Raw genomic sequence first — 17,945 nt, forward strand, 5'->3', positions numbered from 1 at the left:
ACTCTTGCTGATCATGAAATTCTAAACTTGTTCCTAGAGGACAGACTTCTGTTTCAAGTGATCTTCACCACAATGGGAAGGCAGGGATGAGGAGAAAGAGATCTAGAAGAGAGGTAGAGTGCCAAGAAAATCCAGAGAGAACAATTGAGTCAGAAGGAGAGTATGGCCAATAATATCAAATATTTCATAGAAGTCAAAAGATAAAGAGAGATTAAAGGCACAGAAATTTTTACTAAAAGATACTTTAATGTCAGTGAGAACAGTTATTTTTGAGGAAAGAGAATTAAATCATCTCAAGTTTTTCAGTGAAATATTGAGTTAAAGTTTTCTGGTAAGAAGACTGGGGATAATGTGAGGGATGTAAGTAGAAAAAAGACATCTTGGAATAAATAGATGCTGAAGAGAGGGAGGCTGGCAGTAAGAGAAGGATCCTGTTCTCAGTAGTAAGAATGTAGAAACAGAGAAGTCAAATGTCTCCATAGGGCAAGCGAACAAAGAATGATGGCAAGGAGGTCAATTTAAGATGGAGCGGCTTCTCTCTTAGATCAAGAGGCTGAAAGAAAGAAAGTGATAAGAGATGGAGTGAGGATCTGGGAAAACATGGAAGTATGAAATCAAGAGAAAAGTATAAATGCAGAAGGTATGAGCCATAGGAAGAGATGGCAATGTGTTATAGTGGATAGAATACTGAACTCAATATCTCAGAAACATAGGTCTGGATTCTGCTCAACATGAGGTAAAGCTGTGTGGCCACAGGAAAGTCACATGACGCCCAAGAAGATTAGGTAAGTATCATAGATTTTACAACTGAATTATGTTTAGCTGCATTTTGACCAGCTCTGCAACTTCATGAATACAATCATAGTTCCTTGGCAGATTGAGGTATCATGTTGAGTTGTAGAAGGAAGATGATCTTAGATGATTGGGCCCTAAACTGTAGAAGATTCTGCAAAACTAGCAATTTATGGATCCAGCAATGGACATTGACTTAGTCACCTAGTGACCATGCTAGCCATAGAAATTTATCACCATTGTGTTCTCCTTTGAATATCACCCTTGAAAATGGTCCACTAAGCACAGATAATCCCGCTGATTGTCTCCACTGATCATGGATGGGAAGTCAGTAGGGAATGATGGAGCCCATGTGTCCAAAGTCACCAAAGTTGATAACATTAGATGCAGGAAAGGACCAAAGTCCTCTGCCCCCAAAGCTAGGTCTCTTTTCATGTTATCATGTTGCTTCTGAAGTCATGATCCTCAATGTATGCAAATGTAGGCACACATTTTCACATCACAGTTATTAGCAACACAACCAGGTTTATTGTACCCCAAATTCACAAAAAAGTCGTACAATATAGAATGAGATTATTCTTGAGGTTATTTGAAAAGAACAAACTAATATGGGTTTTGGAAGGAAATTTTATCGATCTTCCTTAGAAACCCAACATTGAAATTGAGGACATGAATTAGAGCATGGTTGAAGGCATTAATGAGAAGGTTGCACATGAATGTCTGTAAAGCAACTCCTAATATGCAATGACATACAAGGTATTCTACTAGTTCTCTTATTTTTGGAAATTAAGATCATTTTAAAACAATAGATGGGAATTTTTCTTTCCTTCAAGGAGATTCCAGCAAATAATATGAGAATTTTGAATCCAGAAGGAAATGCCAACTGGCTAATTTTCCAAATCATTTTGTCTTCTTTTTTCTTTTTTTTTTTCTTTTTTTGTTTTAGCGAGGAAGAAAGCATAGTTCGTAAAATGGTGGAGTGTTAGTGATCTGAACCTCCTTGGTGTTGATACTGATTTCATTTGGATCTCCAACTGATTTGAGGGTGAAGTTCTGTAGAATTGTGGTAAAGAACAAAAACAACTCCATTCTTGCCAGACCCTCTCCAAGACAAGACCTTTTTCCTGGAAAAAAAATAAAATTATACATAGAAAACTTCACATGATATCATAGTGTCAGCCAAAGTGAAACAGACTCCATTGGACCTAGACAGTTGTCAGGGGGAAGTAAAAGAGAAGGATGTAAATGGGCAGAAATGGTGAAATCTATTATTGTGACATATAGTTTAATCATTAATGGTCACTAGAGGCCAAAAGGAATTCCCTCTTCACACCACTCTTCCCATGGTGAGCCCTTGTGCAGAAGATCATGCAATGGAGTCATAGATCCATAAAGAAGGGGATAGGTGAGCAGCCAAAAGGCTCAGCTCATCTGGTGAGAACTGGCAGGAGAAGCCAGGGCATAGGAAGCCTAGAAAACAAAGTGAGTCCCATGCCATAGTGGACTGTTCTCAGAAGGACCATTGGGAGGAAGCTCAGTGAGAGGAGGGTTAGAGAGGGAACAGGATTCTCCCATTAGAGTGAGAGGTGCAGATATGAAGGGTTTCTTTTTACCAATGGAAAAAGGCATGAAGTAGTCACTTTTTTTGAATTTCCCATTCTCATCCAGGAAGTGTTGGGGATCAAACCGTTCAGGGTTAGGAAACTCTTTGCTGTCAAACAAGATTGGAAAGAGAAGCGGGAAGATTGTTGTGCCCTAAAGGGAAGAAATTAGAGTCAATTATAATCATGAAAAGCCTTGCTATGTCAATCCCAAGGACCTTCAGTGGCTCCCTCTTGTCTAGTACAAAATCCACACTCCTGTTGTATGGTGGGAATTGCGATATCTAGCTACTGAGAACTTGCAGAGGTTCTAGTTTAGCTTTTCACATCAATATCTGCAGTATTGTTCCCATCACACCTTCCTTGGGGTTCTAGTCTAAAATGGTCCAACTGCTATTTCCCATCCACAATGCTGTCTCTCTGCTCTTCTTGCCTTTATAGTAGTTATGGCCTATGCTTAGAAGGCACACCTTGCTCATTTCACCCTTTGAGAATCCCTAGTTTTCCTCACAGATTGACTTTGGGTACCACCAAGGAAGCTTTGACTAAAACGAAAGCTCTTTATGCTCCCTGTCCCCTCAGTTCCATGCACTATGTGTACATCTAATGCCTGTGCAACTCTGGGCAAAATAAGAGAAATGCCCGTGTCCCTGGCAATGATGAAAGAAAGTAGGAACAGACCAGACTTTCTGCCGAGGGAGTTTCTTCAACAGAAAGTCACTCTGTCAATCAAGTCACAACTTGGATGTGAAGAAGAGAATTGACCCTTTGACTGGAACTTTCTGTGCTAAATTGTGCTTTCTCCAAGAGAAGTCAAGGTCCTCAATAATCAAACAACCTTCAATTCTTGTTTGGTGTCAGCAGAATGTGGCCCAGCAATCCTCACACAGGAGATTCTTTCTGAAGTCTTGAGGATTTGAACTGAACAATGCACTCAGTGGGTATATTAACTGTGAAAATAGCTGGAATGTTTCCTTCTTTCTTTAAGGAAGAATACTTCTGCTGATCCAATGCTAGGAAAGCTTACTCTAATTCAAATTCACTCAATCAATGTTTTTAGTAACCCTGAAAAGCAGTTTTCGGGAATTTATATCTAGGATTTAATCTTTACTCCAATATTTTAAATGACCCTAGGCAATTCATCTGACTTGAAACTCAGTGTGCCCACCTGCACAATGGGACAGATAATATTTCCCCAATCCACTTCACTGTTTAATAAGAAGAAATGAAAAAAAAAAAAAGAAAATCATTTTGAGCAATCTTTCCATTATTTTTCCTATATATTTGCTTTCTGTGCTGTTGCTGTGTTGATTGGGAAACAGGAAGAAACAAGATAACAAATACCTTTTTCTCATTCTTCATTCAGCACTGCATCTAAGTTAGCTATATGTAACAGAAGACTTCCTATGAGATCAAGACAATGGGACTTGATTTTCTCATGTCTAGAATGAGATCACTGAATCAGATTATATTTGAGATGTCTTCCAACACTAGATCCCATTCCCTCATGATTACTGACCTTGGGGAGGAAATATTGTTGCAACTGGATGTCCCGAGTCACTGCATGGGCCAGGTTGAGAGGTGCAATGTTAGCAAATCTTTGCACTTCATGTACCACAGCATCCATATAGGGCATATCTTGCCTGTCCTTTATGGAAGGAGCTTGATTATGTCCAATCACACGATCAATTTCCTCATGAATTTTTGCTGCAGGAATAAAAACAGGAATAATCACCGGAATCCCGGGCCTTCTCGGAATGCCCAACAGAGCTTGTGTGGAGTATCTGCCTGATCATATGATCTGCAATGATTCTCAGAGGGGCTCAGTGTCCTGTTTCTCCTCAGGCTTTAGCAACAGCAATGGGATAATTCTCTGTGGCTCAGTGGATAGGAATCAGGAAGAGCTATGTTTATATTCCTCTTTATACCATCATCTGTGTCAATTCGACCACATCATTAAGCCTTTCTAGCCTGATTTTTCTTAGGTGAAAAATGAGGATCACAAACTATGTGTCTTCCAAGATTCCCTATACTTCAAAACCTGTTATTTTATGATTTATACAATGCATATAATAGCTGCCCCTCCCTTAGAGGACATCAGCTGAAATAATATGTCAACTCATTCACAAACCTTACATCCTTTCTATATAATGCCATTTAATATTCTCAAAGAAAGTAGTTATCTTCATTTGAATTTGATAGTGCTGGAGATGACATTATCATCTTGATTTAAACCCTTCACCAGACATATATGTTTCAGTTCCTGACTCAACATCTAAGCTTCTGGGACACCACTTTGGGCATTTGAAATGCCTCATTTTTACCTATGACCATCCATGCTAGTTGTTCCATTATCTTTGTATAATAGAGATATTCTATTATGTCTATTATAACATGGTATATGTAATATATATTATAATATAATAAAGACTCTGATTGTTCTATAGTTATCTATCTATAGATATAGATAAGTACATAATTTTTGGGCAAGGTATATATGGGGTTAAGTGACTTACCTAGGGCCATACAGCCACTAAATGTTAAGTATTAAAGGCTGGATTTGAATTCATTTTCTCTAGACTCCAGGCCAGTATCCTATTAATTGCACCATCTAATTTTTCAGTAATCCTATTTCTAATGGAATGAACAAAGGTTCATCAAGATTATGCTTGAGAACCTCCTGTAAAGGAGAACTCATTACCTCCAGGGCAGCTATACAGCTAAATGGGCTCTGGGAGAACTTTCATAGTTTGCAAGTCTTTCCCTAAATGAAGTTTCCATTTGTCAGGCTGTAACTTCTCTCCCTGGTACCTAGTTCTGCTCCCACAAAACCAGCACTGGTAGAATATGTCTTTTCAGGAAAAGGGGTTTTTCATTGGACTTTTTTTGGTCATAAGCATAAAGAGCACAGTAGGAACTTTATACATGTTAGTTATAGTGAATTTAATTCCGTATGACAGAATTTCACATATTTAAATAACTATGTCTTGCCCAAGTGTTGTATGCTACTGTCTGACCTGTTGCTGCTCTGTGTGGAAGTCATACGAACCCCAAAAGTCGGAAAGTGGGGCTAGCCCCCGAGCAAGGTACAGGGCTGGGACAGTAAGCCTGGTCTATAAGCATGGCAGTTCTTGTACTTTACCTTGGACCTCAGGATGCTTCAGAATCAGCAGCAGGCCATGTCTTAGAGTGCGGCTGGTTGTCTCTGTTCCAGCAGCAAATAAGCTTACTCCAGTCATTACTAGATTCTCTAAGTCAAATACAGAGTGGGGATTATCTTTTTCCTAGAACAGAGGTACCAATTGATGAAATAATGAGAGACAGCAGGGAAAGTCATTAGCAAACAAGAAATATGTGAGTGCATAAGTACATATCCTAGGAACCCTCCGCCACCTTCATTTTGCCAGTAGAAGGTCACAGACAGTGGGGGAATTCTGGATGAGGTTTAAGACCCTTCAGCTCAGAGGAAACCTGCTGACAATGTTTGCTTCGGCTCCCCATCTGCCCTGAGGGCTCTCAGCCTTCCTGAGACACTAATATATACTGGGCACATGGATATTAGGGTATATAAAGGAGGAAGACCTTGGAATAAATGGACTCCATATTTTCACATCCTCGTGGGGCTTCTGCCTTCTTCACTTCTCCACTAAGACAGTACATTTTGCCACTCCAGCTTCGGGGCTCTAGAAGGCATGCGACAATTGCCAACTCCAATAGACTAGAACTTGCCAACACCCTTTGGCTTCTACTCTCCAGCCATAGGTTTGCCCTTTCCAGGGAACCTTCTTTCCCTCAGACAAAATGGCACAATGGATAGAGCACTAAACTTTGAATCAGGAAGAACTGGATCTAAAATTAGCCCCAGCTAAGAGGCATGCATATATGGCCATGGGAAAGTTCCTTAATTCCTTATATGTAACAGGAAAGAGCTGGCTCCTTTTCAGTTCTCTATTTAATATTAATGAAGTACAAGGTACGAAAAGGGCCTAATCAAGTAATTCATGCAAAACTCTAATGAACTAGTAAGTGACCCCTCATGCTGATATTTTCACTCCCAAACAGGACAGCATCTTAATAAAACAAACAGCAGCAGCAGAAATTTCAGATTTTCAAAATGTGAAATTGAGAGAAAATTTTATTGTCAGAGAATACAGAATTTCAAATGTTGTAAGGAAAGTGAATTTCATCCAATCAACCTGTGAGTGAACAGAAATTTCCTTTTTACCATCTTCCTTAAGTGCTCATCAACCTTGGAATAAAATTTCTAGTGAACATTTTAATAAAATATGTTTAATTCTGTGCTGTTGAATATGTTTATCCGTATGTTACATCACTCACTTGACAAATATGCAAGATATCTCCACTTAATGTGAGACAAAGTGCTAGGTAGTAGTGACAGAAAGGCAAAGGACAAAAATAAGACAGAGTTTACAACCTATTGGAGGTCTAGAACACATTTAGAGATAAATATGTGTGGAATCTACACAAAACAAATAGAGATTTCTGGTGGGGATAGAACAGTGAGGGGAATAAGGGAATGCTCCTTGAAGGAGTTAGCAGGTAAATGTAGAAGGATATTATGGCTACTAAGTGTTGAGGAAAGAGAATGAGAGAATTCCAGGCATGGGAGCCAAACTGCATAAAGGCAAAGAGGGAAAAAATGGAATACATTTTATTGGAACCAGCAGGCAGGCCAGTTTGGCTGGAGCATAGAGACTGTGAGGGGGAAATGCATCACCAGTCTAGAAAGAAAGGCTGCAGCTACAGAGTGAAAGGAGTTTAAAAGGCAAACAGATGTGTGTGCATTGTATTTGAAAGCCCTAAAGCTTCTTGCTCCTGGGAAGGTTTCAATGATTCTCATACTCTATGCATCTTAAATTCGCAGATTTGTGAAGAATGGACTGAGAATCTTGCTGCCTGGAGAACTGTTAAGAAGGAGTTATTTTCCGGTTGAGTGATGATGCTGAACTGAAATAGGATAACTGTGCTATGAAAGAGGGCAGAGTAGAGTCAATGATTGCTGCCATGACTGGGAGGTTAGGGAGGGAAGGTTAGAAGATATTTCCTTTCTACTCTTCCCTACTGCACCCCCCCTTCCCCAATGACATGTGTATATTGGACAGCTTAGATCCTGTGGGAAACAGCCTTGCTTGTGCAACATTCCCCAAATGATCATTCCTTCTAGGGAAGTTGAGTCTCTTGGGTGAGACTGTGAAGGAATGAAGGAAATAAGCATTTATCTGGCATATGCTATGTGCCATGTCCTGTACAAATATATCATTTGATCTTTACAATCACCTTGGGAAGTAGAGGGTATTATTATTTTCATTATACAGTTGAAGGAATAGAAGCAGACCAATGTGAAGTGACTTAGCAGGATTATACTGCTATAAGGTCTATCTCTATATTTGAACATGAGTCTTTCTGATTTCAGGCTCAATACTCTATCCATGGCATCCCCTAGCTCCCTCTATCAGGCTGAGTGGAACTATGTACAATGAGAATATAGTTTGAGGATTAAATGGAATGTTGGACTGATATCCCAGAACAATCTGAGTAAATTTTTATTATCAGGAGAAAGAATAGCATACTAGAAGTGCTTTATTTGTTTTCTGAATTTATTTGCACATTTTTGGGAGGCTTTTGTATCTTTTTCATTTTTCCGTGGAGCAAGCTGAAGATCATCCTATTCCTGAAAATAATTAATTATGAGTGCTTCTGTGGCAGCTAGTTATAACTAGCATATTAGTTATATTATTAGTTAGCATTCATTTAATGCTTTCAGGTTTGTGGTCTGTTCCTGTTCAGTTATTTCGGTCATGTCTGGCTGATTTTCCTAAGTCCATTGAATCTTTTCCTGGCAAAGACATTGGAGTGATTGGCCTTTCCTTCTCCAGTGGATCCATTTTCAGGCAAACAGAGGTTAAATGATTTACACTTGATCACCCAGATTGGAAATGTCCCAGTATCGATTTGCATTTGGGTCTTTCTTAATCCAGGCCCAGTGCTCAATTCACTGAGCCAACCACTCCCTCTATTTTAAAGTTAACAATATGCTTTACAAACATATCATTTTATCCTCACAATCACCCTAGAAAATAAATGCTATTATCTCAACTTAAAAATGAGGAAACTGAGGGAGTCAATGGTGATATAACTTGCCCAGGACTACATAGCTAGTGTCTGAAGTTGAATTTGATCTCATGTCATTTATTTTATTTAGCTATTTAGAGCTTGTTTTATTGTGTATTTTTTGCATATTATCTCTCTCATTTTATTGTAAGCTCCTTGTGCTTAGGGACTATCTTTTGCCTCTTTTGTGTCTTCAGCACTATCTGGCACATGGTAGGGTCTTGCTAAATAATTATTACTTAATTCTACAATATAATATCTTCTTTCAAACGGGAAAGCCCAGATCATGAGCTCATCTTCTAGCAATTCAGAACTCTTCTAATTTCCCTTACAATGTTCATGTAAGAGATCAGTAGAAAGCCAATGGACACTTAGGGAAAATGGATGCCTTGATATTTTCTAATGTCCCATCCAATGGTTTTCTGTGGAAATATATGAGTGAAGAAACTCTCATGGGAATATATATTAGCCTTAAACTATACCTCAATTGTGACTTGACACTTTATAATAATAAATAGCTATAACTGAAAAGTTGCAGGTGTTTGTCCCTACCTGTTTTCCATCTCCTCTTGTTAAGCAGCATTTAAGTATCTCTTTTAAAGGCAATTTATTCTTTTGATTCTGGGTTAGATTTCCACAATGTAACCCCAGACTCCCCCAAACAATGGGGAAAAGGCCATGCTGGGGGACATAAGAGATTGGGGGACTTTGGGGATTTCTGCTTTGCACTCCTTTTGCTGATAAATACCTTGTCAGGTACAAATGCCCTTTCCCAAGAGAATGTAATAAACCAAGGCTTTTTCTTACTCAGAGAGTCTCTGATTTTTTTATGATCAATACTGTCCCATAGAGTTTGAAGAGTCTGACCTGTAAGAATTTTGGAATATCAGCTTTGTTCAAGAGCAAGGTGCTTCCCCCATGCATCCTACCTGCTGCATTTTGGAGAGGTAGCAGTCAATGAAGTCTTGAGGGTTGGTGGGATCTAGTACTTTTTGATGCTCCTTCACTCTCTCCAAAATGAAACGTCTCAATTCTTCAATATTTTTAAAAATTATTTTATGTTTTCCAGGGAGGTACACTCTGAATCCTGGTAAAAAGTTGTAGAGCTACATCGCCCCCCCCAAACCCAAGCAAACACATGTGAGTTTACTATCATAAAGAGACAACTCTATATTTCTAACTATAAACTCTTCTATTCATTTTTATTGACAAAGAGGGTCTTATCTTCTCCACACACTGAACAAAAAAGAAAAACAAACCCCTTGAAACATCTATACAAAGTCAAGCAAAACAAAGCCCCTTCTTGGCAATAGCCAGAAACATTCATCACATTTTATATATCGAGTTCATCATTTCTCTGTCAGAAGGAACATAGCATGTTTCATTTTGGTTCCTCTGGAATCCTGGTGAGTTTTTATATCAATTAAAGTACATTAGCCTTGCATGATATTTATCTTCCCATTGTTTTTCTCATTGCACAAATTGGTTCTACTCACTTTTTTGGCAACCATTCATAAAGTCTTCCCATGTGTACAGGTCTACCTTTCATCATTTCTCAAAACATAAAATTCTGTTATATTCATATCCCAGAATTTGTTCAGTTATTCCTAATTAATGAAAAGTCCCTTAGTTTCCAGTACTTTGAAGCCCCCTTAAAAAACTCAATTCAATTTTTTTTTTGCATATAACTTTCAGTTTTACACACTTTCTTCTTTTTTTGATTTTTTGGGGGCATACTGGCCAAATAATGGTATTGCTAGTTCATAAGACAGATATGATTTACTAATTTGGGTGTCACAGATCTAAATTGCTTTCTAGGTTACCTGAAAAATCCAAACAAAAACAGTTTTTCAACATGCTAATTTTCCCACAACAATTTTTTTTGACATTTAGCATGATTTAAATACATTTTGAAATACTTGTGAGGAAAAATTAAGACTTCCCTACTTTTTTGAGAATGCTATTTGAGACCAATTTTTTCACACAATCTTTACAGTAAAATAACACTCTGTGTGTGTGTGTGTGTGTGTGTGTGTGTGTGTGTGTGTTTTGAAAGCATCCATTCAACAAAGACTTAGTACTGATTTGAAAAAAAGGGAGAATTTCTACCACCCATCAGCAAACAAAATATCTTATCCTAATTAAACAAACAAATTTCAGGATAATATACAATGGAACGAGGCAAATCAGAAGTCATTCAGTTTCAGGTGATAGCAGGTGATAGTTTTTCTCTGACAGAAAGGAACATGGAGCAGAGACAGAAACCTGTTTAGGAGACAATGCTTCTTTGTCCTCCAGTTATGGAATGCCTCCAGTTATAATTAGTAAAGTATAATGCAGTTAAATTCTAGTAGGACTAGTGATTAAGACCGGGGAGAGGGGCAACTAATTAGAGACTAGAATATATCAGAGAAGCTCAGCACCTGAAGTGAGAGGAATGGGCACCTTACTTCTGATTTCAGTAAATGACTGCTTTGATTCTACATGACTATCTATTGTAGAGACTAAGGCATAACACTGATGTAATCTGTAGATGACTTTCTTAACTTTGGCCATCTGTCCTCCCTAATCCTTTAAGAATGGTTTGGAGACTCTTTGTAAATAACTATTTTACTTGCCCACATCTATGAGCATTATCATACTTGGAATATCCTAAGATCTAATCAGACAGTTCTCTCTATTTCTCAAATATTTGTATGACCTAGATGTAGTTCACAGAATATGGGAAAAGAATATCTCATTTCAGAGCCAAAAATATTACATGATATTATTGTCCTTGAGTGCATAATACATGAAGGGTGTGTGTTCCTGTGCATTGAAGATTTTGCTAAGAGTTGAGAATTTATGGTATATCGGTCCTGTTGCTGAAACTGAGCAAACAGCCACAAAATATGAAGACAGCTCTGGTCTTACCTGTGTCCATCGTGAATTAAGGAGCTGAAAGTTTTCATTTAACAGTTTTATCAGATATAGAAATTTCTCATTATTGTACTTAAATCTATCATGGAAGAGGACAGAACAGATCACATTGCATGGGGCACAGCCAAGGATGAAGGTGGGATCAGTGGGCTGACCTAATGTAGAGAAAAGTGAACAAAAGGGGAAAAAACACGTTTAACCAAAATGTTCCAATTATGTAGAAATTGGACAATTCTTCTCCCCATGCCCTGTTTATTTTGTCTAAGGTTGGAAGATGTTGTTCTCCTGAATAATTTCCTTTACCCTTCTAGAAAACTAGACTAACTTGTGATATGAGTATGAGAAGAGAGAAGGGAGTTTTCTGGCCCAACATAGGGATTGTCTTTTCAGTGGACAGAGGCCAACATATAGAATGACTCCCAAAGTAAATAGTATATAAGCTGTGGGTGGGGAATTGAACTACCCATCCCCGGGAGGAAAGAAAAGAAAACCAACCCTTTGTTTTCCTGAATTCCTCCACCAGACATTGGGCTTCTTCTTGAACTCTTTCTTCAATGCTTCTTTTCCCCATCCCAAAGTTCCTTAGGGTCATAAGGGAAAATCTACGGATTTGTTTCCAACTCTCTCCATCACTGAAAATAATTCCTAGACAAAAGAGAACAACAGGGCATTGGTCATTCTAACACTGAACGTGGCAGAGAGCACAGTGTACATGGTGGCCATAGGATTTTGGCCTAATTCTTTGATCAAGTTTAATTTTATTCAATTAAAATCAAAATGGAATGCTGCTACATTTATTGCAAGTACTACCACATGAAGACATTGTCTTAGGTGCTGACAATAGACATTAAAAATGAAACCAATAACGATGCTCTGGATTGAAGTATTCCATTCTACTAGATATATTCTGATATACCCTTTTGCATTTCAATCACTCCTTTGAATAAACTAAACTTACCTTTTCTTTTGATTACATCGTCAAATATGGAAATACGTCCTCTGTCTACAAAACCATCTCCTTGATCAATTAAAGCTTTTTTCATAATTTTATATCCATATAGCACCACGATACGCTTACTTCCAAAATAAAGAGTATAGATGGGGCCATATTTTTCAGCCAGCTGTGAAAAGAAAGCCAAGAAAGAAGAAACATTCAGTGTTAATCATTAGAGAGTTGGAATTTACCCTCACAACTACCTCCTGATGTTCCATATGCATGTGTACATATGTGTACCTATACATACATGGGACAATATGGTGTAAGTGAATCCAGAGTATAAAAAGACTTAAGCTGTGGGATAACAAAGTTGTGTTCCCATTACTTTTAGTTTGCTTTTTGGAAATCTGTGTTATTATATGGCACAGAATTTTTTTCAGGTAGAGTTTGCTCTATTGATACCTATGTTGGGTAAAAACGTTCTGAAAAGGCCTGCATTTGATTTTGTGTAGTTTAGCCGTGGAAGATTTATAACAAGACATGGCAAAATGCCATCCAAAATGGAGAGGAAATTGCCATCTCCTAACAGAAGCTATTTATTATTATTGCCTCTCCTCTCCTTTTGAAATATTTGTAGTAATTCTTCAGTCATCAACATTCACTTCTAACAAACCTCTAGTGGTCTCAGTTTAGCCAAATTTGGTGGCCTTACCTTAATTCACATTCTTTTACACCTCTTTACAACATTTTACTCCTTTGACTACCTTCTTTTCTCTTTACTCTCTTCTCTCTGGTTTTCTCTAATCCTTTTCTCTTTGCCTCCCTGTCCCTCTTTCTCTGTCTTTGTCTGTATCCTTTCCCATTCCCTTTCCTTTTCTCATTTCCACTTATCAATATCCTTTGCTGAATTATAGTTCACATTTAACCACACATCCATCAGTTTTCCCCATAGTATTGTTCTCGGCCATCTTCTCTTCTATTTCTGTACTCTTGTGCTTGGTCATCTCATAATTACTATGTCCATAGCTCACAGATCTATACATCTTGGACTAATACCATCCTTGAAGCATAAAATAAAATTCTGTATCCTTACAGTAAAAATCATCCAAATTTCTTTTCCTATGGCTAAGATCCCAGTATATAAAAATTGATTTGACCTCATAATAAACAAACCTCAATGTTTCCCTCTTACCTCTGGGTTCAAATGTAACATTTAAAAAACATTTAATGTCCTTTACAACCCAGCTAGAACCCACCTGTCGAGTGTCCTTATCCTTCATCTATTTCATGGTTCAGATTAACTGGTACTCTTGATGTTTCTCACACAACACTCTATGCTACGAGGCTTTTGTAGTTCCTATGCCTAGGATCCATTTCTTCCTTGCCTCTTAGAATTCCTAATCTTCACAAAGCTTAGCTCAAATGACACTTTCTTTGCACTTTTTTCCTAGGCTTTCCCCCAATTGCTAGTGCCTTCCCCTCTACAGATATTACCTTACATTTATTTTCAACACATTTTTATAAGCTTACTTTACAAATTGTTTCATTGACCTATTGGCTCATTTCCCCATTCTGTATCCCCACTAGAAGTTTGAGTCCTCAGGGAAATAGGTACTTTGAACAACTTCAGCTCTGGAACCATTTGAAATTTATCCTCATAAAGGTTTACAAATCACGAGTTAGAGAGTGGAGCTATTGACAAGTTGAATTGCTCTGAGAAAATTTTACTGAATCATTGAAATATCACACTATTGCTAAGCCAGACTGCTCCTCCACTGCGGGTTGCGTGCACATTTGATCCTCCCTAACACCAAGGGATAAATTTGGAGATGAACAGGGTGCATAAATTTGTTTGTTCACAGGTCTATAGATCAGTAAAAGCTTTCCTAAAATCCATGATCCAAACATTTTTCCACAAGTGTAGAATTCCATATTTTCATAAATTTGGATGGTTTTTATTAATCAGAGAAATGCAAATTAAGACAACTCTGAGATACCACTACACACCTGTCAGATTGGCTAGAGTGACAGGGAAAGATAATGTGGAATGTTGGAGGGGATGTGGGAAAACAGGGACACTGATACATTGTTGGTGGAATTGTGACTACATCCAGCCATTCTGGAGCGCAATTTGGAACTATGCTCAAAAAGCTATCAAACTGTGCATATCCTTTGATCCAGCAGTGCTACTACTGGGCTTATACCCCAAAGAGATACTAAAGAAGGGATAGGGACCTGTATGTGCCAAAATGTTTGTGGCAGCCCTGTTTGTAGTGGCTAGAAGCTGGAAAATGAATGGATGCCCATCAATTGGAGAACGGTTGAGTAAATTGTGGTATATGAATGTTATGGAATATTATTGTTCTGTAAGGAATGACCAGCAGGATGAATACAGAGAAGACTGGAGAGACTTACATGAACTGATGCTAAGTGAAATGAAGTGAAATGAGCAGAACCAGGAGATCATTATATACCCAAACAACAATACTGTTTCAGGATGTATTCTGATGGAAGTGGATCTCTTTGATAAAGAGAGTGAATTCAGTTTCAATTGATCAAGGATGGACAGAAGCAGCTACACCCAAAGAAAGAACACTGGGAAATGAATATAAACAGCTTGCATTTTTTTCTTCCCGGGTTATTTGTACCTTCTGAATCCAATTCTCCCTGTGCAACAAGAGAACTGTTCGGTTCAGCACACATATATTGTATCTAGGATATACTGTGACATATTTAACATGTAAAGTACTGCTTGCCATCTGGGGGAGAGGGTGGAGGGAGTGAGGGGAAAAATTGGAACAGAAGTGAGTGCAAGGGATAATGCTGTAAAAAATTACCCTGGCATGGGTTCTGTCAATAAAAAAGTTATTTAAAAAAATAAATTTGGATGGTTTCAGAGAAAGATAATAGATACGGTAAGGTGATGGTTATGGAATGGTGACTCACCAAGGGGAAAACTGTAAAATCATAGTTGAATCAGCATTGTGTTTTTCCTATGTGAAGGCACTAACAGTGGGACACATTACTGAAAACAGGATTGAAGATTCAAAACTATATTTCTTTTATGTGGGGAAATTACAATAGAGGCAACTATTATTCAAAAAATGGGGCAGAAAGTGGAGGGAGTCATGAGTAACTCGAACTATAGGACTAACTCTGAAGAGAGAAGAAACCTTGGAAGTCATTTTGTTTCACAGAAGAAGGAATTAGAGCCCAGTGACATAAAGAGATGGGGCCAAAGTTCCAAAAGTAGCAAAGTACAGAGGACGTCTGACATTAGACCTACTGTTCCATCCACTGTAGCACACAACCTTCCTCAGTATTTATACATATCAGATAAAAAATTCTATCAACATGCAATGCTTCAACTTCTTTTGACCTTTTTACTATAAATCCCCATAAGTTTTCTGTAAAATCTGAACCCAATTAAGAAGGTGATGATCTGAGTTGAACATCTGTTTAATTTTAACATCAATTTAATGGTAAAAGACTTTCATCCAAGCCCTTGAGAAGTATTTCCTTGGAGTTAGCAGGGTCTTTGGTAAACCTTGTTTGTAGCTTCCTTCCCTAACCTCCTGGGTTAGAGGATGTCCTCTTGACCTTCTTAAAGAATAAAAAATATTACAAGTTTCTATAAGCATCTCTAAGCATGATACTAAGATGTATCATTATTGGAATAATGATGGTAGTGTCTACCTCTTGACTCACAGACATGACTTAATGAAGAAGAAGAAGAAGAAGAAGAAGAAGAACAACAACAACAACAACAACAACAACAACAATATGAACAAGAGAGAAGTTGAAGGAGAAGAAGTAGAACCGAGGAGGAGGAGGAGAAGGAGGAAGAGAAGAGGAGGAGAAGAAAGAAGAGAAGGAGATCTACATTCCCATATACATTTCTAGTGGAGACATATTTGAAGCTCAATTAACAATGAACACTTCATTTCCTCTTTGTTCATATGTAGAAGATACCCCATATTCCATATTCTATGTAATTGTGCAGTTGAAGATGTGTCACTTTCCTAACTTTGTCTAAAGACATCAAGTTAACCTGGAATTTTCTGTGCTTGATGAAGATAGGATGACTCACTAGCATCACTGTGTCCCTTCCTTGATGTTTGCCAAACATCTTTTGATCTAAATTTCATTTGTCTTTATTTTACAAAATATTTTTTTCTTTTTTTAACATTTAGTTTGGAATGACTTGAGACTAATAGCTCCATAAGACAACAAGAAGCAATAAAACAAAAGGCAAAATTCTCCCCAAAACATGGAGGGAGGAAGAACTAGGAGCTTGGATAATCAAGTATTTGGAGACCTTTCCATGACACTTGTCTCTTCTGTTTCTTCTGTTACATGTCTGTATGCTTATTGTCAATCCTCATTGCTGTTTCATCATATGTCTCCTGACTACAAAGACTTTTGTGGGCTCCCTTAGAGATCTCATGAACTGCCAAACTCTTTCTAACTAGATGATCTTACACCTACGGCCTCAGTGATTATTTCCAAGCAGAAGACTCACGTTTATATAACTAGACTTTGTCATTTTTGAACTCCACATAGGCAGTGGCTGAGAAGTGCTCAAAATGGATGTCCATTCACATTGCAAATAATACATCCATATTCAACTAACTAATTTTCCCACAAAACTACTTCTTTCTCCAAAAGTACTCATTTCCCTTGAGAATCCAAGCTACTGAACACTATAAAAGAAAAACAGGGTCACTGTTGAATGGTTCAATATCAGAAAAGATATGGATTTTATCAGTAGAATTGACTTGAAATGCTCTGAATTACTATGTGTTTTGTTAATGTGTCCTAAAGAGCACAAAGTCTTTCCAGCTGAAATCGCTTACTCTGTTATCTTCCCACTACTGAGCACATAGTGAGCAATTGATAAATGATATTTTTATCCATGCTTTCATTAACCTCCAAGATCAATCTCTTCAAGTATTTCACTTCTGCAATGAATAACCCACACAACTAACAATGTAGTATTCCCATGGTACAGTTCAGACTACTTCAACTCAAAAAGGCTGCACTAAGTTGGCACTTAAATACCTCCATGGCTGGTTCCATCTTAAGTGTGCAGATTTATTTCATATTCCTCTTCATCCCAAAATTGACCCTGCTGGCTATATTATCTCCCAACTCCTTGTCTTTATCCAGACTGTCTCCCATACCTGGAATTCATTCCCACCCTCTCTTCCAATAAGAATTTGTTTCTGTGGTCTTCCCGTGGCGGAGCCAAGATGGCGGAGCAGGCACACACGACTCTCTAAGCTTCTCTCATTCCCCTCATAACCAACTATTTAATCTAGCCTCAAAAATAACGCTTTACTGCTTAAATTCATGAAGATTAGAAGCACTACAACTTACCAGCTGAAGTCAATCTGGAAGATCGCCAGGAAAGGTTTGTCCTGAGGGGCCAGGAACAGACCAGCACAGGCAGTGAGAGGCTAATGTCCTGAGCAAACCAAGGGCGGGGGTGATCTCTGTGGCTAGAGAAGTTATAGGGACCACTCTGCTATAGGCTAACTGCTCTGCCTTGATTACAAAGCAGT

The 17,945-nt window shown here is 38.1% G+C and overlaps 1 protein-coding gene across 5 annotated transcripts in view; it reads right to left on the reverse strand.

The window, feature by feature from the left end:
• The window catches only part of LOC127552033 (cytochrome P450 2C23-like), a 123,864-nt gene that overhangs the window by 25,778 nt on the left and 80,141 nt on the right, over positions 1–17,945 (reverse strand). For 2 of the 5 annotated variants that reach the window (XM_051982386.1, XM_051982387.1), the window contains 8 exons: positions 12,403–12,565; positions 11,940–12,089; positions 11,439–11,599; positions 9,455–9,631; positions 5,536–5,677; positions 3,913–4,100; positions 2,406–2,547; positions 1,298–1,916 (listed from right to left, as the gene is read on the reverse strand). The exons of the other annotated variants lie outside the window; for them this stretch is intronic. In XM_051982386.1, the coding sequence (XP_051838346.1) occupies positions 1,735–1,916; positions 2,406–2,547; positions 3,913–4,100; positions 5,536–5,677; positions 9,455–9,631; positions 11,439–11,599; positions 11,940–12,089; positions 12,403–12,565 (1,305 nt within the window). In that variant the 3' untranslated portion in view covers positions 1,298–1,734. Of the gene's footprint in view, positions 1–1,297; positions 1,917–2,405; positions 2,548–3,912; positions 4,101–5,535; positions 5,678–9,454; positions 9,632–11,438; positions 11,600–11,939; positions 12,090–12,402; positions 12,566–17,945 lie in introns of those variants that run through there. 5 annotated transcript variants of the gene reach the window in all.

This window comes from Antechinus flavipes, chromosome 2 (genome assembly GCF_016432865.1).
Source record: "Antechinus flavipes isolate AdamAnt ecotype Samford, QLD, Australia chromosome 2, AdamAnt_v2, whole genome shotgun sequence".
Lineage (NCBI taxonomy): Eukaryota > Metazoa > Chordata > Mammalia > Dasyuromorphia > Dasyuridae > Antechinus > Antechinus flavipes.